The sequence below is a fragment of the Spea bombifrons genome, chromosome 2 (assembly GCF_027358695.1).
Source record: "Spea bombifrons isolate aSpeBom1 chromosome 2, aSpeBom1.2.pri, whole genome shotgun sequence".
In the NCBI taxonomy this organism is placed as follows: domain Eukaryota; kingdom Metazoa; phylum Chordata; class Amphibia; order Anura; family Pelobatidae; genus Spea; species Spea bombifrons.
In genome coordinates, this window is record NC_071088.1 from 75264192 (window position 1) to 75291863 (window position 27672).

Genomic DNA, 27672 nt, shown 5'->3' on the forward strand with positions numbered 1-27672 from the left:
TTAACTGAACTTACATGCACTTTTAAAATCACAGTGTGATTAGGATGTCTCAGATGGCAGTAACTTTACTTTTAAGATGCTAAGTTGATTGACTTTTAACATATGGGATCTGACTGGTTGAATTCAGCTTGCAAATCGTATACATTTCAACTCATCACACAACATATGTTGACTCTCCACCACCTGTTCATCTTAAATTTTGACTGCAACCCAACGTCACCTCGGGTGTTATTACCAGTGCTTTTTCCATGTCATCTTTGGCAACATAGGTAAGAGTCTCCTCCCATCTGAGGTAAGGCAGGAAGAGTAGAACTCTATGAAAGACACCTCCCTTCCCACATACCCATTGTTCTTCCTGCCTTACTTGAGGGTAGGAGTGAGACCATAATCCTGATTGGCTCTGCCTAGAGCCAGAAGAAGAATAACAATGTATCTCCTCCCACTACATGCTCTGGGAGAAGCATTGTTATTGTGGACATCCGGTTCTTACCTGGCATGCTACAAGCTCTTTGGCAAGCCTCCTTCTTCCTAGGTCCTGGAGGGGACCACTGGGTTCTGGGGGTCAGATCCGGAGCAAGTAGGCTATAGCAACAGTCAGCCTCTCGGGCAAGTGCACATGCATGGCCAGCTTCTGCTTCTCTGCAACCAGCATTCATAGCATGTGTGAACTGTCTCCTTAACTCCAGGATACCTGAGCATTGTTTTTTTTGAGGGGGCTGGAAGCGAGGCATTCGGCAACACCAAAAACCCACCCCAGGAGGCACTGTGACTGACTGTTCCGGAGAGCTGATTAAGGTCTGAGTCTCCACAGCAGGAATTACAGGCAGACGAGATGGGCCGAATGGTTTTTATTTGCTGACAAATCCTATGTCTCTATACATTATGAAGAGCCAACAGAATTTCCCAACACTGCCCAATGTAACTGCCCATTTTCAGGCTCTTGAAATGGGTGGCAATGTGTGTCCAACCTTCTTTACGCAAATTACTTGTAGTGTTTACTCTGTAGGGTTTATACCTAAAAAGTTAAAGGGAGATATTGTGTAGGCCTGGGTCACAAGCTATACTTTGGAATAAATGTCACAAACCTTGAACCAGGACTTATTGCTATCAGTATTAATCATGTTATTGCAAGCCTGTGTTTTGTTTTTGTTTAGTATTTTTGCTCCCTTTTTTTCTTTTGCAAAGAAACAATTTAATATTTTAAAATGAAAATTGAAAGAAAAAAACTACACTAATCTATTTAAATATTTTTAATTACAAGATCAATGTATTTTGGCAGTTTAAAGTGCTATTTGCTAATAAAATATTAACATAGTATTATATGCAACATAGTCAGACTAACATTACCTACATACCTGGGACCTCTGTTTTTTTTTTTTTTTTTTTACCTGGAGTCTGTTGGTGAAGCACCGCTTCCCTGGATCTCTGGGTCAGTATTTTCTTTCTCCGGGCAAAGGAGCGATGCTTGGTGACACCTATTTCCAGCACCTATCCCCATCCACTTAAGGCTTAGTCCCACCTCCTCTGTGGCTACCCTAGCCTCTTGAAACAAGCCCCTTCCCAGAATAAGGGGAGCTCTGAGAAGTTCCCAGGTATGATTAACTATCACTACAGATATGCCAATGTTTAGTCTATAATTCCAGTAAGTACTTTTTTTCTCGATCAGCGATACTCGGTGAATCCCTTAAAAACAAATTGTGAGCAGCTTCAAGATCTTGGAGAATCTGGAACAACTGGTTAGCTGTGTCTTTTCTTCCAGGATCTAAAGTAGATATATAAACGTGGTTTAAGAAAAAGAAAAAAAAATCACACTATGTCACCTAAAAGGTTAATCTTTCTATGTCTCTTTTTAGAACAGTTTGGTGTTCATGAATTAAGGATGTATTTCCTTTATATATTTTTAATATGATGTAAGCCTTGAGAAAATATTAGTGCAAAACGAAGTGCGAAATCTGAACATTCGCATTGTATGGAAAGCGTAGAAAAAAAGTGTGGTGTTTTAGGTTTCTTTTTTTAAATAGTTATTCATTGAAGAAAAGTTGCATTTTTAGAAGTATTTTTCCAGCAAAATTAGGATTACGATAAAAAAAACCCTGATATCTCCACATTAGGAAGTAAAAGAAAAAATTGGTAAATATTTTTTCAGATGTTGCACACAAGTTAATGCCACACTTTGCTTGTATTGTCATACATTGCAGTGCTTTACCTGTAAAAGAGTCATCATTAGTTTGCTTTGTGAGTTCCAGGTGTTTTTCCCTATGGACAAAATCAAAGAAATCAATATAGTTAGTCTGTGTTTTTTTTTTTTTACATCTACTTTCGCTAATAATTATGGTTTTAAAAGAAGACCCTACTTCTCCTGAATAAAATGAAGAGAATCAAGGTTTAACAAGCATATGGTAAAAATAAAAAAATAAACAATTTTGATCCCTAGGTTATAAAAACCCCGGGCCTGAAGGGGTTAATGTAGATTTATCAGTAATGTATATTATATTAATAATGCAGTACAGATTAATTGCAACAGGAACACTGGATAAGAAATTCAATTGCTAATAGCGCTAGACGTTTTAGGGTACTCACTTTAGCAACTCTCTTATCCCAAGCAGGTGTCTAAAAATGAGCTGTGCCTCTAAATCTGGCTCCAGGAGATCGTTCCATTCTTGTAAGGTGACTTCATGGCGAGTTTTATCACAGCCAGCCACTGTTAAAACAAACAAACTCAACTATAGCTTAACTGAAATTATTAAAAAACAAACACAAAGAACATACACAAATATTCACCCAAAAAGAACGAAGGAAAGGGAATATTCATGGAATACGAACTTGAAGACGTGGCCGGCGCCCAAGTCTAGTAACTACCATGCTCAGCATACGACTGACTCAACAAGTAGTCTAGAATTAACTGTCCCTTGTTTAAATGTACCCATTGGGTTCACATAGCCAAGGACTGTTAACTTATAAGGAGTGTTTAGTATGTCTATCTTTGTGTATTTAAACAACCCCTTTTATAATTTCATTTGTAACTGAATTGTGTCAGATTATGATGTCCAGTAAGTAGAATGAAAAGTAAAGTGCTGTAATATTATTAATCTCCAAACCTCATGTAAGCTACATGGAATAATATGTTGTTTATTACGCAAGATGTAGTACCTCCTTTTTCCTTTTGGTGACAGCAGCTCCACTTCTCTCCTCTGAACACACCAGGATGATAGGAACATAGCATATCTGCATTGTTCACACACACCTTCCTCAGTGCTGATAGCCACTGATTTAGTTCATTGACACACTAGGGAAAAACAAAAGGAACAAGTAAGACACACACTGAGAATTCTTCAAGTGATGTCCAGAAATATTTTGTGCACAGGGGTATGTTATATGTTGCCCTCATCATAGATCAAGCCAGCTCTGTGGAGCCACTAGCTGTGTGTCAAAGTCGAACACCTTGTTCTTCAGACAGGTAGAATTCTTTGGCAAACGTGACCATGGGATTTCCTACATTAACCTGTAAGTATGTGCAAGAAGAACACATCCTGTTCTAGGAGGACAATCCTGCCTACACAGCATATATTATTGTTAATTTCTTCTCTGCGTCTTTAATACTGAATTTCTCAGTACCTTACATTGCAAATATAAGGCCTCCAGGTTATCAGATTCATCTGTGTAGATAATCTGCATTACATTCGAGTTGCCAAAGCTCTTCTCTTCTACCTTTTCCAAAGCTCGGATCCGTGATAGTGGAATAAAAGAACTTTTCTGGAAATAAATCAGTTCATACCATGATAAGTAATCCATGTAAACAATGCAATCAGCTTGCATGCACTAAAGCCAAGAAATGATGCAGACATCTATTTAATATGTTGAAATCACATTTTAAGCACAATAAATGGTAGGGTCTGTGCATTTCAAAATATATAAAAGGTAAACGCCTAAGGCTTCTGTGGAGCTGTAAAATCAAGGACTATTTGGGTAAGATGTCCCTCCCTACCTTTTGTCATGTCCTGATTTGGACACATGAAATATAGGTGAAGGATCAAAACATCTACTAACCACTCAAAGCCACATACACATTTAGCAAGGGTATGTCATAATTCAATGTTAGCTGTGGCTTTGTTCACTTTTCTTTAGGCACTAACCGGCAGTGCTAGCCTGAGCTGAGCAAATTTGGTGATGATCCTTGGCTTGCATGAAAATGCTTGACTCAATGTTCTGGATATTTACATGATTAGGTTGCATGCTGTATCAGTTGTGAGACAATCCAAGAGGCTTCCAAGTTGTTAGAACTAGTTTCATAAATAGGACAGGATCACAAGTAGTTGTTTACTCGCAGGAAACAGAGAAATAAGTTATGGCTTTTGATTATGATACTTTGTGATAAAGATTGTATATATATATATATATTCCTTACAACCACAGGGCACTATACTAAAGGATAACTAAAATATATAGGTATGATAGGAGTCCCTCTTTAAGGAATCATATAGCTATTAGATATTTGGTTCTACTACATTTCACTGTAAACAGGTTATTAACATACTCTTAGCTCTGCAAATTATGGCTTTAGTTCTCTGTTGGTTTTTAGGATTTCCCTCCTTGTTTGTTTTACTACTTTGCAGGTATTTTGTTGCTATTAGTGCCACTGCTCAATGCTCCGGTTAAATGGCGGATTGCCGAGATATATTGTAAGGACGGTGGCTGAGACGAGGTAAAGTATTTTTTAATCAGTTTTTTCCTCCTAGGTTTACTAATAAAGGTTTAAGTGATTTATGGGCTCTATGCCTGAAAGGTTACCTAACTGAATATCTGAATACCTGATATAAACCTGATCCAACAATTTCCACTCTGCTATTGCCCAACTCTGCATTATGATGCAATAAGGAAAGTAAAAGAAAAACGGTAAAGTAATATTCAATATGATGATCTACAAATAAGCCACTATGTACCTTGGAATATGCAGTTTTTGCAAAACTCAAAGCATCAACAGTTAATGAAACAAACAGTTTCTTAAAGGAGGAAGCCAGCAGGTATCCTTTGCATTTTGTTCTGTAGATCATTAGTTGGCCCTCTTTCACTGTAAGGCCCTGCAGATTTAGTGCCTTCTGCAAGTCGAGTTCTGTAAAAAAACATAGATTGGTAATAAAACATCAACTGGCTTCATTTTAACATGATAACATATTAAACTCCATCTTTTATGTTTAGGCAGGAAAATGATGGGGCACTTTCAGGAGCTATTGATCAATAGATAGATAATGATATATAATACTGATAACACATGTACACTGTTACATTTGTATGGTGACATAGCTAATTGGACAAAGTGGGGATGTTTTTTAACTGAATCACATGGGGCTGCTCAGGTTAAAGAGGGAATCTTGTAATCTATTGTAAAAGCAGTACATTGCGAGCAGGGCTCTCTCCACCAAATGTATCGGTTTGTCTTAGTCTGTCAATTCTTGTCTTGTCATATCCCTTGAATTTATTGTATTAAGCGCTATATAAATAAAAGATAATAATAATAATAATAATACATGGTTTTGTCCATCATGTTACCTTCCTTCTCCTCAATATTAATAAGTTTAACAATGAACTCCTTCAGCTGTGAAACTCCTTGTTGGATTGTTGGCTGCAGTGGAGCCATCCAGGACTCCTTGGTTCTACTTGCTGGAGCATCCATGTTTGCTACGTTCTGAATAGCCTATAACAAAACATTTCATTCTGTAACACTTGTGTTGCTCTACCAACTCCACAAAATACTATCTGCTTCACATGGAACAGATACTACAGGAGGTGACTGACAAGGATCAAGGACAGTCTATATCACTATTACAAAACCACCAATTGTCTGATATCATTATCATAAAACATCAAGTATCTCTATCTCTCTCATAAACATACAGTACCATGCAAATGTTTTAGGGAGGTGTGTAAAAATAATGTTATGTAATAAAAGACATGTTAATAGTTTATTTTTACAATTTAACAAAGTGAGTGAACAGAACAAAAAATTAAATGAAATCAATATGGCGTGACCATCCTTTGCCTTCAAAACAGCATTAATTATTTTAGATACACACGCTTTTTAAGGAACTCGGCAGGTAGGTTGTTCCATACATCTTGGAGAGCTAATCACAGGTTGCTTCTTTCTCTTCATGTAACCCCAGACAGACTTGATGATGTTGATCAGGGGGCCATTTTTTCACACCTGCCTAAAACTTTTGCACAGTACTGTGTGTGTATATATATGTATGTATGTATGTATATAATGTAATCATGTCTTTTTGCCTTAAGTTAATTTGGATATGTTCGGTAAAGCGTGAACCTCTACCTTGGCCAAAAGAAGCAAGGTGCGGCTTGTCCGAGCATCTGCATGCTTTTCTCTGAGGTAAAAGAGTTTTGGGGACATAATGGCAGGTGAAAAGAAACGAAGACACAAGAAGCTGGTTACAGCAATGAACTTCACGTTCTGTAAAACAAAACAGTAAGCTTAGTTTTTGCACAAAAAATGTAGACATCCAAGTCATCACTCTTTGCAAATGAATGCTAGTCCAAGTCAATTATTAAAAGGAAACAAAGAAATATGGCATGGAAGCCTTTCTGAATGCTTTACTACACATAATCAGTAGATCATCAACTATGTTCTGTCTTTGTTTTATGGGGTTGATTTATACAATGCATTTAAACATGTTTCCTTTTGCTTTTATACACTGTGTTTTAACCCCTTAATGACAAAGCCCGTACATGTACAGGCTCAAAATGCATTGTTTTCAATGGGTTTAGGGACCGTCCATTGTCCTTAAGGGGTTAAGCCTATGACTATGAGGGAAATTAGGCAAGTAAAGAGAGACATAGTGGTTTGGGTCAGAATAGTGACATCAAAAGAAAAATACTTTTCAGGTATGTGTAAATGTTAAGGAAGATATTGCTGTTACAAGGTATGACACCTATTTCTTGTACAAACCACATGTTTATTTTCTGGGAAGCGTTCTTCCACATGCTTGAAGAGCTGTCTGAACGTAGCCCGTATGGTGGCAGGACACAGCTTAACGGATTTTGCTATCGATATTAGGAGATCTGTCAGGTATGACTGAAGACATTGAGCACTTTGCAGGATTATTTCACTCTCTGTTTGGATTCGGTGTAAACCTGAGCACCTATATAAAGGAATCACAGGTATCAGTGCGCTATATGTGGCAATCTGTCTCAGAATTTATCTCCACCCATACATCTACTAAATGATTTCATGTAGTGACACGTAAAACTTTGAGAAGCAGCTATTTAAGAGAGAATTAATGGGATATTTAAGGGTTTTTGTTTGTGGATAATGTCTGTACTGTTTTATTTTGGAATTCTATTTTATGATTTATTTTTAAAGACAATAATAACATACCTAAAAATACACTCTTCTAAAATATTTAATCCACAAATTTTAGCTCACATAAATTGAGTAACTAAATGACACTAACATACAAAGAACTCCATGATTTTGTACACAATGATTCACTAAAGCGCAAGTGCTTGCAAATTGGTGAGTTTGTATAGACTTGAAACCAATGGAGATGCAATACAGACTTTTCCCACTGGGGGCCATTTGTGCACAGGAGTCTATAAACATGCTCTCATGCAGCCAGCAGCCATTTCTTAATCCAGTACCATCAGCTAAAGATCGACTTCTTTTCTTTTTTGCCTCATATTTTTATTTTGGCAGGCTTTTGTTCCAATCATTTTGACAGTGTAACCCCACATGGTGCCAGCCACAGCTTATTTGTGACAGTATGTACAATGTCCATGTTTCTAATAATAATAATAATGCAAAATAAATGTGCACTTACCCTACTTCTTTAATTTCTACTTTGCTTGGATCAAGTTCGACATACTTTTTCTCCTCAAATATTCGATTTATTGTTGGTCCCACAACAATATGAAGGTACTGCATTCCTGCCACCTACAATTATCAGACAAAAGTGTTAAGACATCATACACTTCCATTTCAACAAAGGAGGGACCCTGGTCTCCTAATCAAACCAACTTTATTGACAGATGGTTATTTCTTCGCGTCACCGACTTCTTGTTATGTTTGTGTGTATTTTCATATAATTAATATTTACCATCCAGCTCTATAGATGTAGTATTATGTCCACAAAAAGGGGCCATGATTATTTCAATGTAATGGTACATCCAGCCTTTATTGCAGTGGAAGGGAGATCTTCCTCGGCTCGAAACGAGTACAGACAGGGAACCACAACTGTTAACTTTCTAGATGACAAATTTATGGTGCAAGTAACCTCAGTTTTCAATCCCTTTGCTTTTAATGGGTTTACCTTAAGAAATGATTCCATCGATTTTGAAGCCAATGAATTACTTCTGAATAATGTATTTGGCTCATCTGTGTGGATACATTCAATAGAGAATACACAGTGTTCAATTATTTAACATATATATTTATCAACTGTATTAAGCATTTGCAGTAAATATAAAAGGAAACTGTTTATGCTGACAACCAGGAACTTCCTGCTTGGAACTTAGGAAGTGGCCACTAGTTTAAATTGCTTCTACCACTCATCTTTCACAACCTTACAAATATCAGAGCTTAACCACATCAGGAACTGGCACTGACATTGCAATAACATTTCTAGCAAAACCAATCTTTGGTAGAGGCAAAATGGGCATGGCAAAGCTACCTTCTAAAAGAAGTAGGGTAGCCAGGTATTATTTGAGAAACAGAAGGCTAGCTCTACCAAACTACTACCAACTACTGTTACAAATTTTAGCTTTTTGGCTTCAGAATTGAATGAGTACTAGTACTGATGGCCAGTGGGTCTAAAGCAGTGGTCCTCCACTCCATTCCTCAAGTGAGGATTTTCTAGACATTTATGAAAATGCCCAGACAAGGACCCATTCCCTGCAGTGTCTATTATAAGACCACTAAATTTAGTGTCTTAGGGTGTAGAAGCAGAAGCTGCCAGGTAAGCCCTTACTGCATATGCAACGCCTAGCAGAATCATTACTTTTCAGAAGAAACACTTGGAAGTGTCTTGCAACAGAGAATCAGTTTCTGCTCTCTATGTAATTCACCCTGTGTGCTGAAAAAAAGGAACGTGGTGCACAAGGCCAAAAGAAAGTAGCTCTAAACATAATGCGAGCAAGCTAAAGAAAATATGGGCACATGGCTCAAAAAACTACAAATGACACCGTGTCAGGGTAGCTCTTAATAGTTTTGATCTGTTAGAAAGGTAGAATGACTGGTTGCTTTGCTTGTACAGGCGTGATGAAGCACTAACAACATGTACTGCTGAGAATTATTGAAAACTGGAACACAACAGTGGCTTGTAATAAACCATAACAATTCCAGTTCAGTGTTCATGACTTACTTGTTTTGTCCAGTTCAAGTCTGAAGAGCAGATCTAGGAATTCCTTTGCTAGCCCTTGTCCTAAGAATAGTTTGATAAGATTAGTGGCTACTTCTTGTCTACACTCGGTAGATGTGGTCTCATCTATTAGAGTTATTAAATGTCCACCTTTTTCCTGTCAATAACAAACATTATTTCAAAAACAAAACAAGAATAGAGAAAAATGCATTAAAATGTAGAAAAACAATCAAATGCTTAGGAAGTAATTGCACAAGATGCTGTAAGAAAATTGCAGTGCTGTTTGGGAGGACTGGTTCATAAATGTTCATAAATACTTAATAACTTAGATGTGCTACACTCTGTAATGCTAATATGCACAATTCGTATGTTTAAGAAACTGTATACCACATATTAATTGGCTTGGCTTAAAACAAGACATATTTATACCAGATAAAATCTAATTTTTTATTTCTTTGATCATGCAAAAATGTTTAGGTGCTATTCACATTTTGTTTCTACTGAAGAATTTTTTTTATCTGATTCCTTTAAAACTGGCTGTCTGCTAGCAGACCAAGAACGACAAAGTTATACAAAGCCACATTTGTCTCCATTAGTATTTTTTGTAACAACCATGTTTGTCTACAATCACTGGAGATATCCAAAATACAATGAAGAAAACTTGGCTTTATATCTCAAGTGCTACATTCAACAGGATCCCTCAGCAGCCTCTATCGTAGTGTTCAGGTATTGTTAAGTCCATGGAGAGTTGAAGAAACCTAACCTGTAGAAACTTGCGGCTGCCTAGTGCCTGGTAATTGCATAATCCCAGGTCAAACATAGTTTTGTAACCATGGAGGATAATACATTTTCCAAGTTTTAGTGAGCAAATTATGTAGGATTTTGAGTGGAATGTGGGCTCATCTGTAAATGTTACCTTCTTAAATGTTTTAACTTCCTGGCACAGCAACTGGACCAAAGGCTGATAGTAGTCTGAAGGTAACACTGTCTCGTCACGAAGTCGCACCTGGAGCTGCAAGGAACCAAGGTTTCCACTAAACAGAACAAGCCAAACGGAAAGTAAAAATGAAATATTTGGTAAATATTTGAATACAGAAAGGACATTACTTTATCTAGTGAGGGGATTTCAGGGAGTATACTAGATTGTTTAGGCTGAATATGTTACCACAAGTGACTAAATAAAAAGATGGTATTAATATAAAGAAAGTAATATATTTGGATTTATTCAGTAAAGGGACAGTTGGCATGAGTATTTGCAGGATAGCTGTGGATTTAACTGTCCCACTTCACTATTTCTTGTGAAAGGCCAGCACTGGCAAGTTTCTCCAGTACGAAGGGCTGCACTGTCCCAGAATCATTCATAATTTAACGGGCAAGGAGACTGTAGACATTTAACTAATTTAACTATCCATTAACCAGGGCAAGCCAAGATCTTCCAACAGCAGAAGCTCATTGTGGTTGGTCATAATGACTAGTAAAGTCAAGGAGATGAAACAACAACAAATTCTCCTGTCAACTGTCCCTTTAGTGAATAGACCTATATGTGCCTTGTTATGCATTTCCTTACCTTAATTATTTTAAAATGCAAGCATTGAATGGTCAATGTGAGACCGCTGACAGACAAAACCAAGATCTGTGACATGTAATGTTTTATGTATCAAAACTGCTTTTCTAAGTAGCTATAACTTTTTTGCTAGCCAAAATGTTTGATCACAGAGCTGCAGTCTTTCTGACTGTATAATATACCGTTTATCAGAATGTGCTGACATCAGACATACAGTAAGAGAAGGCTGCTTGTTGGTGACACCGCAAATTCTGCTGTAGATATCAGGCGTCAAAATTATTTTTGCTTAACTTTTTAGTGTTCGTTATAAAAAGTGATTCTGGGACAGTATCAGAAAAGTGATGATTCTGGGACAATGTCTGAAAAGTGAAGTTACAACCATAGCAAACAAATGTTCCTACTTATTGGACCATTCCATTGGTGGCGTACAAAGTACACTTTGCAACAAAATATCTTTATATATGACCCTAATTACCTCTTAGCCACATAAGTCCCTAAACACAGCATTAGTTTCATAAGTTGTCTGAAAACCGCACACAAGAATGTTTTTGTAAAGCGTAGCCAAACCCTCAAAGCAGCTCCGGCTATAAATGGCATTTGTGAAACAAAAATCTTCAGTTCTGCAAATAAGTTTCATAATTTAAATAGAATATTTTTGTAGGAAAATGTTCTCCTTATGAACTGGCGCATTACCTTTAATATTTATCTCCAAACAAATTACATTTGTTTTTCTGCATGATTTATGTGATGATTCAGGATATACATGTTTACAGCCGAATTTATGTTCAACTGAATCGCTATGGTAACAAACTCTGTTTATGAAAAGTTTTTGACCCTTTGATTGTTTCCCCATTTTTTTTAAACATACTAAGTCAACATTGGAAAATTCCGAAATATGTCGCACAGTTACCCTGATGATGGGAAAAGGAACCGTGACCCGTGGCACTGAGCCATGATACAGCTAGCATTTCCAGCAATCTAGTTCTGTACTGACTGATGACTTCCTGAATAAAGAACAAGAGGAAGATAAGGGATGTGGAAACCAGAATCTCGGTTATTGTTTATGGGTTGTGTTGAAATATCACAACATGAGTCTGCGGTTCTTTTCCTTCTTAAAGAAACAACTGAGATCGGTTTCTGTCACTCACATCCCACCATCTTTTTAATGTTGCTTAAAATTCTTATACTGTATTAATCAACAAGCCTCTGCCTGCATCCTAGGTGGAGGTGTGCTTTGAATCAGTAATGTACCTAGCGGGGGGTGCCAACTTGCCGGCACCCGGCACCCCTCCAGAGACGGACAGTAATGTCCGCCGCTGGAGGAGCAGGCTCGCAAGGGAGCGGTATCGGAGGTCTTTAGCAGACCTCCGGCTCCCTTGAGTGATTTTAAGCCGGTTAAAGGATCTCCCTTGAACCCGGCTTAAAATCACTCAAGGCAGCCGGAGGTCTGTTAAAGACCTCCGATACTGCTCCCTTGCGATCCGCGCGGCAACAGCTGCTGTGCGCCGGGGTTTGTTGTCAGATCCCGGCGCACAACACTGAAGCCACGCCCACCGCTGTCCGTGCCCTCTGAACCGGAAGAAGACAGAAGAACTGAAGAAGAGAAGCGAAGAGGAGGAAAAGGAGCTGTAAGGAGAAAAGAGGAAAGGTAGGAAAGCATTCAGTGAGAGTGACAGTGGATTGGTATATGTGTGGATTGGTACATATGTGGATTGGTATATGTGTGGATTGGTACATATGTGGATTGGTACATATGTGGATTGGTATATGTGTGGATTGGTATATGTGTGGATTAGTATATGTGTGGATTGGTATGTGTGTGAGAGTGATGGGTGTTATGCTGTACCATTTCCAATGTCTTTTTCATGATATAATTATGCTCTAAAAGTACATCATAACTCCCATCACTCTATACTGTTACATACAGTGGCAGAGCTGGGAGACAGAGGCCTTGCACCCCCACCGCAGGACTCCTGAAAGGTAAGTGAACTTCAAAGAGGGAGAGGGTAGATAGTTAGGAGGGGGTAGATAGGGAGAAGGGAGTGAGAAGGGGTAGATAGGGGAGAAGGGAGTGAGAAGGGGTAGATAGGGCAATCATACTCCTATCATGCCAAGTCTGCGAGTACATCCTGGAATCTGGGTATGCCTGGGCATGATAGGAATGTGATTGCTGTTATCAATCATATATATATATATCTATATATATCTATATATATATCTATATATATATATATATATATAATATTGTTATTTAATTGTTTTGTCCTATTTTGGTGTGTTACTTACTTTAAATAAAAGTGTTAGATTTTTTTATGGTGTGGGGGGGGTCATATTCGGTTTCGGCCAGGTAAATGCTGCATTTTCGGTTTCAGTCCAGAATTCGTTTCGGTGCATACCTAATACTAATGAAGTGGTAGGCCTACACCACATCAATGTTTGGCTTAGTATATAGTGATTGGGGTTATGCTGCACTATTGTCAATGTCTGGCTCAATGTATAGTGATAGGGATTACGCTGTACCACCATCAATGTGTGCCTCAGTATATAGTGATAGGTGTTATGCTGTACCACCGTCAATTTCTGCCTCAGTATATAGTGATAAGTGTTATACTGTACCACCGTCAATGTCTGCCTCAGTATATAATGATAACAGTAATGCTGTACCACCTTCAGTGTCTGCGCCGGTATATAACGGTAGAAGCTATGCAGTTTTAAAGTGTGTGTGGGGGGGGGCACATACAGGATCCGCCCCAGGTGCCAAATACTCTAGGTACGCCCCTGCTTTGGATACATATACATGATTTTTTATCAATAGCAGACAGAGCTTAGCTAGAACCGGGAATAAGTACGACCTACCCCTTAGGCAGGCAGTTGGATTAGGCTAAGGTTACAGACCCGCTCCTTGAGTTTGGCTGTCATCTGGCTCGCCTACCTCTACAATAGCTAAAATACTTTTTAAATATATTTCAGTTTAAATATGAATCAAAGTAAAATCTTTCAGACAGTTAATTGTTTTGGTGACATTTTAAAATGTTACACAAGAGATTGTATTAACTATATAAGTTTTACGAACAGCTCCTAACATTATACGTTATCTAATATTTCTGATAGGTATTTTAAATGGCATCAAACTACAAAAAAGAAATATTGGCATACCGATTGCATCTTGCCAGCCAATGCATTTCACACTACATAGTTTCATGGTTCCTAAGTGCAAGTCGTGCAGCTACACTATTTCCCATGGGTTATTTTCAGCGTCAAGGCAATGAAGGTCCAAATGATAGAACTGATCTTAGCGAACATCTAAACAGGTTTCTTATTACGATATAACAGTGTGTAGCACTATACATAACCACTTTTGACTACTGGGATGTTTTCGAACCATGGCATTTATGAGTGGAGACTACTATACTGCCTCAGTTTTTTGCATATGTTTGTACGTATATGACTTCACTAGCATCTGGAACATCGAGTTTATATTCGTACTGTGTCTTTTAACTCTGAAAGTCTGGCAAGCTATTGAAGTTATGAAACTTTCAAATGTTTGGTGATTCTGATATTTTTAACATTTCTATGTCTGTCAGTTTTCCAAAACTGCGGCCAAAGAAAGCACTGGAATGTAAGAATACTGTGTACCCTCTGTTTGTTTAAACCAATTACTGGTTTTATGGCACCATATACACAAAGCCCAACACTTTGTCATGTGGAACAATGCAACATTGAAAATAAGTTATTAAACAGGAATTAAAAGGAATCTAAATCGAAAGTTTCTTATTGGTTATAGGAATTCTTGAAGAACTAGGGAATCAACATGATAAAGGAAGAGATTTTATTTAAAATAAGACATACTACCACAAAAAGAGGACATGGTCTTAAGCTAGAGGGGCAAAGGTTTAAAAGTAAAATCAGGAAATATTACTTTACTGAAAGGTGGTAGAGGTTAATACAGCGAAAGAGTCTAAGCAAGCACTGGATAGTCATAAGGCTAAGCTAGATAAATGAAAAGGCCAGGGACTAAGGAGAGTTGTAAGAGGTTGGGCAGACTAGATGGGTGGAATGGTTCTTATGTATTGTCCCTTTCTATGTTTCTAACATTGTGTTTAGTCTAAGATAAGTCAACACCAAATTCTAAAGAAACAAAGGCCCACAGATGAGAATTTAAAGAGTCGTGAGAATTAGACTTGTGCGCTCGTATTCGAGAGAACATGAAAACACGTATGCTTTTGCGTTTTGTTCATCAAACCGATAAAGGAGCAAACAAATACAGCAGCGGATAAACCTACACGAAGATGCACAACATGAAGAATAGAATATATACTAGGCTAGCCTATTAGTTAAGACAAAATCCCTAAACACCTCTTTGCTAATCTCCTTGGTCCCTTCCCCCTAGTCACTGCCTCTAGGCTATAACAGTGTTATACATTAATTTGATTCATAGGTTTACTTCTGGATGTTCATTCCTATGAATGAAACAAATGTATACCACTGTAACAGTTAGCAGCAGCATTGACATAATTGCACTCAGACTGGAGAATGAATGGGAAAGGGCAGCTGCTCTTCATTGGTTATGTTTATATTATGTTTATATATTTGTTGCCAACCTTATTAGGGTAAGAAGCGCAGACAGTTTTTGTTTCTTGTATACATTGTGCAGCCAATACACTGTTTCTTGCAGCATGCATACACCTGGTTGGTAGGCCTCGAATTACACATTTGTATTATTTGAGCCTGAGACTAGCTTAGCGCACCGACATTTTTTCTTCTTCATTGGTTGATGCCAGACGAGCCTCCTGCCAGCGACCAATAGGTTTGCTCTTACAGACCTTTAAATCCTGTCGCCAAAGCCAGGTTTATCACTTAATGACTCCACGCCCTGATGAAGCCGGGGTGCATCTCGGCTTAACAAGCATCAGGTTAGAGTGTTAGGGATTTACTTTTGTCATGCTATTAGCTTTTTCTCCCTTGTGGATTCCCATATTAACCCCTGCTATACTACACATGTTTAAGATAGCAGAAAATACTGGCAGAAGGTATACAAAATGAACACAGGAACAGGCGAATATTTGATTTTTTCCCCCTGAAGACAAACACAAAGACGAACATGAAGACTTTGCCGGGGACCGTGAGAATGGAGAATCATCTGATTGTTCCAAAGACCAGACACCGTGGTTTTACAACATAGGTCTAAAGATGTTCTTATGAAGTATCCCCATGTGTGCAAATAATGCAGAGAAATGTGATTGCTGGTATTTAATTGGCAAAATGCACATGAAAGTTTATATCACAAATAATTTGTAATGGTTGTTACATTTAAAAAAGGCAAGTCTTGAAAGTCGATATAAGAGTCATGTTCTTGTATTCTCCCATTAAGTATTACAAGCTAGTAGGTATTAACTTACTCATCTTCATTGTTTTTGGACTTCCCAGGACTCAGTCTGAACCAACCTTCTTCTTGTGAGTCAGTCTGAAGTCCACTTAAATTGATCACCACCTGAAAAGACATGAGTATTTTAATGTAAATGGCCAAAATATGTATAGTTTGTTATTCACATATTTTGGAGGGGATTTGGTGATTGTTTAAAAATATTCAGTGGATCATTGGTCTGGTGGGGCACTACAGCCAGTTGCTAGTCATATGCCAGCTCAGCTTTCTATTATATACTATTTGGCTATCTTACCTTTCCTAGAAAGTCATTTCTACTGACAAGATCCCAGTCCCAAACCTCTATGGTTAATTTCTCTGTAAAGGTCTCATCCAAGTCAAATTCGAACACTTCATTCCACCGGGGGTAACAGGACTTCTTTACAACCTGTATATAATTAAATATACAGTATTGAATAACTCAGTACGATCACAGGTATGCAATACATGGTTTTGTTTGTTGGTAATAATTTCCCAGTGCCAGCACTGCAGACCAGCATGTGTGTGTGTGTGTGAACATGTGTGTGTGTGTGTGAACATGCATGTGTGTGTGAACATGCGTGTGTGATCATGTGTGTGTGTGAGCATGCGTGAACGTGCATGTGTGTATGTATGCATTTGAGCATGCATGGATGTGTACTTGTGTGTGTGTGTGAGCGAGCATGGATGTATAATTGTGTATGCGTATGAGCATGGATGTGTAATTGTGTAAGTGGGGTGAGATGGAGTGTGTCATTTGTGTAAGTCTGTTTACATATGTTGTATGTTGGAAGGGGGGGGGACAAGGTGCAAAGAAACCACAGACCAGTTGCGAGGGGGCAATGATGGCACAGACCAGCTGTTGAAGTTGGGGGGCCCAGTGCAATTTTTGCACCAAGGCCCCTTGGTTGCTAGTTACGCCCATGTGGAGAGCCCTCTTAATAACATAGTTTAGATAATTCAGCCATACTCGTTGCTCACAGGTTATGAAATAAAGCACATAGGCATCTCCAGTGATGTCATAGCTAGTTTAGTTTATTGAATACTTTTTATATTCAATATTGTTGTAAAAATATCACAAAATAAAAAACAAGCATATACAAATACTGATGCCTTTAAAGGTAAGTGGGAGTGAAATTGGACATGAAGGGACAGTCTTGATTAATAGATATGTCTATCGTTGTGTGGGTACACAGCAGGTGCTGCCCTAGCATGTCCCAATATGATTATAATTTTTCGGCTTGCTAGGGGAAGCAAGCCTGATAGCTGTTGCTTCTGATGTTATAAAATTTGTTGGTAGAATAGTGTGGATGATGATTCGTGAGTGGTGGGGGCTGGATGAATTGCTCAAAGTGTCTGCAAGTAGCTTGTTAAGGACGCCAGTATGGACAAAACTGAACACATTTGGAAGAAATTGGAATGACAATTGCGAGCCAGGGCTTCTCGTCCAACATCAGTATCTGAACTCACAAATGCTTTTTTATCTGAATGGGCAAGCTCTATCCAGCCCACATCTAATGTGTGATAAGGTCTAATGTAAATTATCTGATCTTACAAAATAAATAGCTAAGAAGACCAAAAGCAATGTCGTAAGTGCCAAAAAAAACACAAAAAAACAAGAACATTATAAGACACTTTCTGGAACACTCCTTCATTATCATTAACAGGATGTCCTATTAATGTGTATTTACTGGAATATGTTTTTACCAGGATAAGTACACCACAGGGCTTTAAGTCTAATCACGCTTACATTGAAGTTCACAAGATGTTTTCACAGCAGTTCTTGAAAATGGTTATTAATCATAAGTAGCGCCAATTAAATTCAAGTTTGGGAACCCCCTTTCAAAAGGTTTAAACCTTGAACTAAGAATTATTTTTGCCCCGTGATGTAAAGTATTTAAGTATTTTAAAGGTTTCCATGGCCTTTGAAAAGTTCTATCACACATATGCGTTTTTTTTTTGTTTTTTTTTTAAATATATAGCATACGCACCAAGTCCCCTTTAGTCTCCAAATCCCACCATCCCCTTTCCCTCTCCTGATGCCCCCCTGTTTCTAGGAGCTCAAAATGTTTGCTGGGTGTGTTCTACAGTGTTCTATTTATATATATTTCACTCTTTTTGTGTCACAGTTGAGTTGTATTTATGAATCCGCTTGACAACTTGCTCTCGTATGGAAAGTACTCATACATTTATACTTGACAATCTGTTTCATTTTGTGTAGATCAGCTTTGTAAATTCATGACAAAATAATTATAAACCTTTTATGAAGACAACGTGACTTACTGAGCTCTCTTGTGTTTTGGCATTGTATTGTACTCTGACAAAGGGGTCTGATGCTCCATTTCTGTCTTTTCGAGCCAAGTCCCTGAAAAGTAAAATATACATTTATAGCTGTTGATTTTTCCTATCTTGTGTGATAGGCTATAATTATTTCCTTTTGTTCTTTATTGAAGCTTGCTGATTTAGACAGGTACACAGCTCAACTATGGTGGGTAAATGAAATGGGCTGAATGAGGAACTGGACTTCTTTAATCAGTCCACCGATCATCACCGCTCTTGTTATTTTTATTGTTTAATTTATGTGATTTTCTGATCTCTTGCTTCAGCTGATCTGTCTTCTCAGTCCGTTCACTGGTATGTTGCTACATCCTATTGTTTTTGTGTTTGTCTCAAATGAGTAAGTAGACCTGTTTATCTTTTCTAACCTTTTAACCTCTAATTTGCTCCAGAAGATGAAGTTGGGAAGACCGGACAAGCCTTCGCCATGAGGCAAAACAAAGAGATTGATAAAAGTAGCTATAACTATGGAATCAAAAGGCCGTAGTTTTGTAGGTTGGCAATTCATCCAATGGCATCACCGCAAAAGAAAATAATTTTTGGTGTGACAATTTCAAAATCCCAACATCAATCAGGTTAACTAACTGGAGTCCGTCACATCTCTAGCCTTATTAACACCATTCTATGTTCTACCTATTCAGAACTATTCCGCCTGAAGGGTATTTGTAGATCTAGAACAAAGGGCAGGTTAAACTATTTTTCAAAGGATCAGACGATTCCGCAATTAATCTTTTATCACACTCAGTCCCAAGTAACATTTATGCCATGAGTCATAGGAATTAGTTATGAAACACTACACAGACGAGAATGCCTCTCTTGACGTTGTAAAATAAATCCATCTGCCTGCTGGAAAAAAAGATGACTCTACACATCAATGCATTGATTATAGTGGTCTAAAAACCTTAATGTTCAAAATGAAAGCTATTAGGCATGTTCCACTGATTTCACAAACATCTATATGCTTAAAAATAGCTAAGAACTTTGTTAAGATATAACTACATGGAAGAATAATAATAATTTAGTCACCATAGTGCTCACTGGTTTGGTTTATACATTACGCCAGGTCTGTGTTTTTGAAAATTACCCTGACAAATGTGTCGTAAGGGTTTATTGACTAAAACCCAAAGAGTCCCTTTATATATATATAAAGAACAGTATTTGTGGTAATATTACATTTTCACAAAAGAATCACGCCATAGATTTGCATTGCATAAAATAATCCCACACCAGATAGGTCTGTGATTCCTGGAGAATAACTCATATTTAACACTTGTTTTATTTTTTTTTACTGTGGCAAACAGTGCTTCAAAGACATAATTCTCTGGGTTTTGTGACTTCTTTGGGTCGTTGAGGCCCACCCCACTCCCTGCCCACTTCTCCTCCTACCACTTTCAATTTTTCTGCGGGTCTGGCATGCAACATTTGCGGGCCGCCCACTGATGTTGGTAGACCCGCCTACTCGCATCCCGAGAAAGGAGGGCTCCAGGTAGCCGGAACATGAATGTTCCCAGGTGTGATAATAAGTTTATTAAAAAGATCTTTGATATACATAGTATAGATCATACAAAAGAAGCAGTAATGTGTGTGTATATATATATATGTATATATATATTATATATATATTATATATTATATATTTTACACTTATTGTCAACTTCTTTAATTAATAGACACACATTTATTTTTATTTCCAAAACATGTTGACTAGATCAGCATTATACATAAGCTGCGATGTTATACATATTAAAATATACATATACATGTTATCTACACGATGCAAATGACACCTACTCATGAAATATGTTTACAATCATACATATCGTTCATTTATTGTTGTATTTTTGTATACAGTAGTGAATGGAAAAAACTATTTTAAACTAAACTTAAATGATGTTTTGTCTTGCAATAGAATGTGTCAGGCACCCCAGGGACTCAGTGGAGATCATTATAGGATTTTGTATCATGCTGTGGATTATAATGACCAAAATAAAACCGAAAGACAAGCTTCACAAAAAAGGCATTAAGAAGAGCGATTTTACACGCTGTTAACTTCTTGAATGCTGACAGTATTAGAACCCCACACACGGGGGGTTCATTTTTCTTGGGCTAAATTTAAGGTCTGACCTCACCAGAGAGAACTTGTGTTTCCCCATAATTTGATTATTTTCAAGAACATTGTTCCAAATGGGTCCTATTTTATAAAGAACAATTGTGGTCAAAAGTGTTAATTGAGATGGAGTGAGTAGGAACATTCCGCCAGCTTTAATGATGTCCCTCCTCCTACATTTAGAGCTTAGCCGTGGAATTACTCGTTGTTTGTTTTATTTGTTTTATTTTTGTAGTCATTTCTTTACTGTTTTTGAAGTACATCAAATAAATCAACGATGTAACATTGTTTGATGATCCCCAGTTGGAGAAGTTTACATTTCATTAAAAAACAAATGAATAAGTGATTTATGACTAAAATGTCCATAATCTATTGTCAATGCCTAGTAATTATTGGTTAAAATGTATTCTATCAACTCATTACTGTGCATTTAGTAAATATGTCTAAAATATCCAGCCATAAATTTACGGTAGTTTGATGTCTAAGGCATATGGAGTCTTAACCCAGCTATGGTCTTTTCCTAAATCAAGCCACTACCAAAAATGCTGCAAAGCCCATGATTTGGTATTTTAATGAAACTACTTCGGGTTAAGATAGAACAAACTTATTAAATTTAAGGCATGCTCCATGCTTGATTATATTTTTGTCTTATGTTTTTTTTCATAAGGCGTATCCTTTTTTGGCTTATTTGGTTATGTGTTATACCACTGATATGAAGTAAGAATGTCACTGTTTTAGAGTACAGCTACATATTTGCTTCTTACTTGTAACCTGTTTTATCTTGGTTTCATTATATTTTCTGTATGCTGATGATCAATTAAAAGAAGAATATATATAAAAAAGACTTAATATTCTACTCCTTACCTTGCTTCAAAGACAGTGCAGCGTACTTTCCGTGACAATTCGGTACTATATATTTCAATTTTAAGGTGAATTTCTCCTTGTACTTCTTCATCTGGGTCTATTTCTGTTAAATTCATCCATCTGTTGTATCCTAGGAAGAAAAATTAACAATTTATTAAAAACACATAAAGATGTAATTTGCAATACAGAACTGTTCAAGGAAACAGTTTTTCTTCCTCTGAGTACACTTGGACAACGTGGTTGGCAGTAAGCAGAACTTAATGTAAAACTTATCAATGAACATAAATAATAATCTATACCCTTACTCTACTATGTTACATCGGTGTAGAGATAGAATACATACTATTTAATGATTATTGATAAATAGAATGTGGCAGAATGAAACCATTGGCCTTGGGCTGTGAAAAGACAGAAGTATCCATATTATGAAATAAAGAATCGTCAGTGGGGAAAGTCTTATTTTTGCTTTGAAGGATGATTTGGCTTTTTATTGCTATGCTATTTCCATATAAGAACATTGCAGCAAAGCATCGAACTGCATTTCTCTTTCATCTCATCTTCCATAAGCAGTAGTACAAGTTCAAATGGAGCAGCACCTACCTCCTCAATTGTATCAGGTAATTGATTCATCAGTTTTCAACAAAATATTTTCATTTGTGGTTCTCATGTAAATATTTAATTATTGTGTCATACTTAACACATTCCATAAAAACCATAGATAACTTCAGGATTGATGCTCACAGTAAGATGAACATTTAGAAGTGACTGCTATAATATATTCTATATAATGTTATTTATGCCCCCTATTATGTTTTAGCTTCTTGGCCCATTTTCATATTTTGTTTTTAGTTTCTGTTCTGCTAATATGTCCGCTGATACTGTTAGTTGAAATATACTATTATTCTATTTGCAATGTCAACTAAGTTTGCATCTCATTTGACTTTTCTATACACCTTTCACATAATTCATTGCTATTTTTTGAATGTTTTGTATGAAATCAGATTTTAAATTACATTTTTAATTACTGTGAAACAGTGTGATTATTATTATTATTATTATTTATTGTTTTATATAGCGCCATCAAATTCTGTTGCACTTAATTAAGACAAGGTATTTTTCCTGCTGATCTCTGCACTGGTTTTGTACCGGGTGTTCCAAACATCTTGGAGAACTAACAAAAGTTCTTCTGTGGATTTAGGCAATCTCAATTGCTTCTCTCTCTTCATGTAATCCAAGGTAGATTCAACGATGTTGAAATAAGCACTCTGCGGGGGCTATACCATCACTTTCAGTTCTCCTTTTTGCTCTTTACGCTGAAGGTAGTTCTTATTGAGTGTATGGCTGTATGTTTGGGGTCGTCGTCATGTTACAGAATACATTTTGGACCAATCAGATGCCTTCCTGATGATATCACATAATGGATTAATATCTGCATGTACTTCTCAGTATTGAGGGGACCATTAATTCTTGCCAAATCCCCAATCCCCAATCTGGAAATGCAGCCCTAAACTTGCAAGGAACCTCCACTATGTGTCACTGTTGCTTACAAACGCTCATTCGTGTACCTCTCTCCAGTCCTTCAGCAAACAGTCTTCTGCTACATCCAAATGTTTCATATTTTGACTCAGCAAAATGCTATATATGTGCACCCCAGTTCCAGTGTTTTCACGTTTAGTTGAGTCGCTTGGCCTTGCTTCCACGTTGGAGATTTTTTGGCCACAAGTCTTCCATGAAGACCACTTCTGACCAGACTTCTCCATCCAGTAGATGGGTGTATTAGGGTCCCACTGTTTTCTGCCAATGCTCCGCTGGTGGCATTGCTGGGTATCTTCTGATTGCGAATGGAAGTAAGCATGATGTGTCTTTCATATTACATCAAGTTTCCTTGGCCAACCACTGTGTTTACAGTCTTCAACATTACACATTTTTTTGTGTTTCTTCAAAAGAGCTTGGCCAGAACATCTGGAAACTTTGATGATGCAGTATAACTACCTTGTGTCTTGTTTCTGTGCTTAGTCTTGTCATGGTGTATGACTCGTGACATTAACCTGTCTTCAGTAACCTCACCCTGTTAGTGAGTTTGGCTGTTCTCCACCTAGTTTTATTTCTCCTGCACAGCTGTTTCATTTTCAGTTAAAGATTGCGTTTTAACCTACACATTACATTGACGATTAGCAGCTGTTTGGCATAATTGTTTAATCATACACCTTAATATATGCTTACAAAACTAACTGACTTTGTGCATGTGTATCTAGAAGAATTGATAATCACAACAAATACTGATTTAATTTAGATTTTTTTTTCTGTTCACTCACTTTGCATTTTGTTAAATGATGAAAATAAAATATTAACAGATCTATTTAAAGCATTCTTATTTTATAGCATTTTTTCACACATGCCTAAAACTTTTGCATTGTATTGTATGTGTATTTATATGTTCACTGAGCTAGTGTGTGATCTAGTCCTGTATAATGCACAGTTCACTCTGATTCTTTCAACAAATCTTACTAATTTAACTAAGCATTATATAGTGACTACTTAGTCTTACACCTGCAACTTACCTCCAAACTCCCACTTTGGTGAATAAAACCCAGATTGTATAAGACACTGTGAATATTGTTTTTCTGTGTGTTTTATCATTGATATTGCCTTTTCAGCTTTTATTTTTTGACTCCCAAGTGAGGCTCAGTGAAACAGCACATTGGTTTCATGGGAGAGAAGTTTCTCCAACTACAATTGCTATGTAAATCTCCCCATGTATTGTTGTTTTGTAGTTGTAAATAAAAGAAAACAAAAAAGGTGATTGTTCAGCACTTCGGATAATTCTATCATTTTATTCAGTTGCAGTAAGCCCCTTTCTGTTAGGGTTCATACAGTAACATACATCTGAACAGATTTGAATAGTTACTTCTTTTAATTCCAGCTTTTACTAGTTTAGCGTGCTATTGTGTTAGAAGATGTATTAATTTATCCGTACACTCCTGGCGTAACAACAAAGGAAGTCTATGATCCAGATTCTAATCCAGAATTACATATAACCTTTCTTATCTGAAAGAGAAAATACTGTAAGACCAAACAGAAACACAATAAAGTAGATGAATTCTTTGGTTGTAATTAATTGTGTTCTCTGGTGCAGATAAGACATTTAATGTGGGAGAAGTTTATCTTGGAAAAGAGAAACATAAATGTAACACAGTGTAACGACAAATTCAGATAATAAAAACAAAGAAGACGTTAATATGGATTTTGATGCTTTCATTCGAATAAAGGATTGACACATTCATTACGACAGAAAATAATAGATGGTGAAAAAGTTCAATGATCAGAAGGCTTTTTCCCCCTGTTGGGAGAGATTTCCAAGTTGGGAGACAGTTTTCTTTGATTCTAAACCAGGACAATATCTTCCAGTGAGAACATTTTGTTTCAAACCTTTTATATAAAAAAACACGTGCAAGCTTTATTTTAGAAGACGTCAACGTGATTAGTTGCCTAACTCCTAATGAGCTTATTTTTGTGTACGGGCTAAGCATTTCCCCTCTTGTGTTACCGCAACTACAAGGCGACTGGTTGTCCTAGCACAGCTGTCCTACTGACTCTGCGGTTAAGACCTGCAGACTGTAGGTACAACATTAGTGTGTTCACACACTTTCAAGCACACAACACCCTTTTAACTGGACTTTAATAATATCTTCAATATAGTGCTATTTCAGGAACTCATTATGCAGAGTGTGATAGTTTCTGGGATCCATGAAGTACTATTGATTATTTTCCATAGTAGGTCAATGTGAGTGCTATAAGTATGTCAATTTAATAGGCAATTTTAAATGATTTATGACAGAATGCCCTTTGCGTGGCTCCCAGTTAGTTACCATGTCTGCAAAGATTTGATTAAGATTTGATTAGCAATAGCATACACATACTATACCTATCAAATACACAATTAGGTAATTGGAAATAACAAATAACCTTTTTGGGATGAAAATAAATTGAACTATTTAATATTATTATAGTGTCTTTAGAGATACCAATTTTTACTTTGTAGATGTTGTGTATAATGTAGGAAGCTTTTACCTTTAGGATGTTCAGCCAATACATTCCGCGTTAGGCAGACCTTTCCGATGACATCGTCACGACTAGAAAAACAAACAAGAGGCTTTTGTTTAATGGCGAAAAACACTCATGGCAGATAATAATGAGCTTGTGTATGTTCACTTGCCTCATGCCTCTCAATAGAACCTTTTGTTAACATGTGACGTATAAAGTATGAGGGCCTAATGAGAATGGGATCTCCACTATATATTAGACTCCTCCAATACAAAATAATGAAAGCACCTGTGATGTAGTGCACATATACATATGTAACATAGTTCATTTCAATTGTTATGCTAATGAAATAATTATGTTTATCAATAAAGCACTTTGGGGCATATGGAAACCCAAACTCGATAGGAAAACTGCTTACCAAAATGAATTCATTATAGAGTGGCTGTCACTTTAAAAAACCTGTTATTTTGATAAATGGTTTTTCTTAGCATGGTAATAAAAAACCCCTTGATTTTAAAAGTTCATTTATCATCTACATACTTAATATTCACATTTGCTAGAATAAATTAACATAGATACATATAATAATTCAAAAATGCTGTACAATGGTTTCTTTTGTTTGATCTATTTTATAGGCCAAAGATGATACAAAGGATACTTGGTTGGAGAATGACTGAGAAACTCTCAATCATGTAGGTGAATATTATCAGTCTTCACTGAAAAACCAAACCCTCGGGTGTTTTAGGATGTCATTGGGTCTATCACAACAACATACTAATAAATAGGGATGCTTTTTTGCACTTCATTTGGGACTTGATGATGATTAGTGTAGTATGCAGACAGGCTTTCCTATTATACTTGTCCTTCATAGACCTGTATTCATTCCTGGGAATTCCCCAAGGTACGCCACCCAGAGCACTCCCCTCTTCTGAGAGAGTTGCTTCCCATTGGGGTGAGGCTAGATGCGTAAAGAGACAGATAGCCATGTAAGGAGGCAGGGCTAACCACTCAAGGAGGAGGGGATAGTTCCAGATACCCATATATTAGGGAGGTAGTAGAAGGTGTGGGAGGGAAAGTGTGTGGGTATGGCATGGTATGGCCAGAGCCGGCCTTAGGTGTTCTGGCGCCCTGTGCGGACTACTCCTCTGGCGCCCCCCCATTCCAAAAAAAGGAAGGAAAAAAATCTTGTCACAAAACTCCCCTTTCTCACTATCTATCCCCTCTCCCCCTTTATCACTATCTACCACCTCTGCCCCTTCTCACTGCCTTCCCCCCTCTGCCCCTTCTTACTGCCTTCCCCCCTCTGCCCCTTCTCACTATCTACCACCTCTGCCCCTTCTCACTGCCCCCCCCCTCTGCCCCATCTCACTGCCCCCCCCTCTGCCCCTTCTCACTGTCTTCCCCTCCCTACTTCTCATTATCCTTACTTACCTTGTAGAGTCCTGCGGTGGGAGCGGGAGGATGTTAAATAAAGTTTAAAACAAAACAAAAATTTAATTTAAGTCCCGGGCAGGCGCCCCTGTTGCCATGGCGCCCTGTGTGGCCGCACAGGTCGCACAACCCTAAGGCCGGCCCTGGGTATGGTAACAATAACCTGGGGACCTGGAGAAGCAGTGCTTCATCCAGAGACTCTGGGTGAAACGAGGGACGTTGCCAGGTATGCTATTTTTACTTAAGACTTCTTCAAAACTACTTTTTTTATCTGTGTGCATATACACCCATCCATATGTATATCCATACATACATACACAGTTTAATATATATTTTGTGTTTATGTAGACATTGTCACTATTAGGGAACACCAAGGTTTCTGGAAGTATGCAATGGAAATCAATCAACCAGTACATAGAAATACATAGATACATAGATACATGCATTCATAATAAAAGACAATCATGCTGGCAAGATTGTTGATTTATGTCTTGTCTCCAACTACTTTTGTAGTTTTCATACCTTGTAGAAAGCCCTAAAGCTCAACTGTGAGAGGAGAGGA

The 27672-nt window shown here is 37.4% G+C and overlaps 1 protein-coding gene across 2 annotated transcripts in view; it reads right to left on the reverse strand.

Annotated features, from left to right (window-relative positions):
* Positions 1-1235: 1235 nt before the first annotated feature.
* The window catches only part of LOC128472872 (ras GTPase-activating protein 4-like), a 54762-nt gene continuing 28325 nt past the window's right edge, over positions 1236-27672 (reverse strand). Inside the window, exons 4-21 of one of the 2 annotated variants that reach the window (XM_053454841.1) lie at positions 25707-25768; positions 21636-21765; positions 18611-18692; positions 16605-16736; positions 16326-16417; positions 10279-10396; positions 9366-9519; positions 8316-8380; positions 7827-7939; positions 6956-7148; positions 6323-6460; positions 5548-5692; positions 4941-5110; positions 3616-3753; positions 3151-3286; positions 2581-2701; positions 2207-2256; positions 1236-1762 (exon numbers count right to left, since the gene is read on the reverse strand). In XM_053454841.1, the coding sequence (XP_053310816.1) occupies positions 1632-1762; positions 2207-2256; positions 2581-2701; positions 3151-3286; positions 3616-3753; positions 4941-5110; positions 5548-5692; positions 6323-6460; positions 6956-7148; positions 7827-7939; positions 8316-8380; positions 9366-9519; positions 10279-10396; positions 16326-16417; positions 16605-16736; positions 18611-18692; positions 21636-21765; positions 25707-25768 (2170 nt within the window). In that variant the 3' untranslated portion in view covers positions 1236-1631. Of the gene's footprint in view, positions 1763-2206; positions 2257-2580; positions 2702-3150; positions 3287-3615; positions 3754-4940; positions 5111-5547; positions 5693-6322; positions 6461-6955; positions 7149-7826; positions 7940-8315; positions 8381-9365; positions 9520-10278; positions 10397-16325; positions 16418-16604; positions 16737-18610; positions 18693-21635; positions 21766-25706; positions 25769-27672 lie in introns of those variants that run through there. The other variant, XM_053454842.1, reaches the window with a different exon arrangement.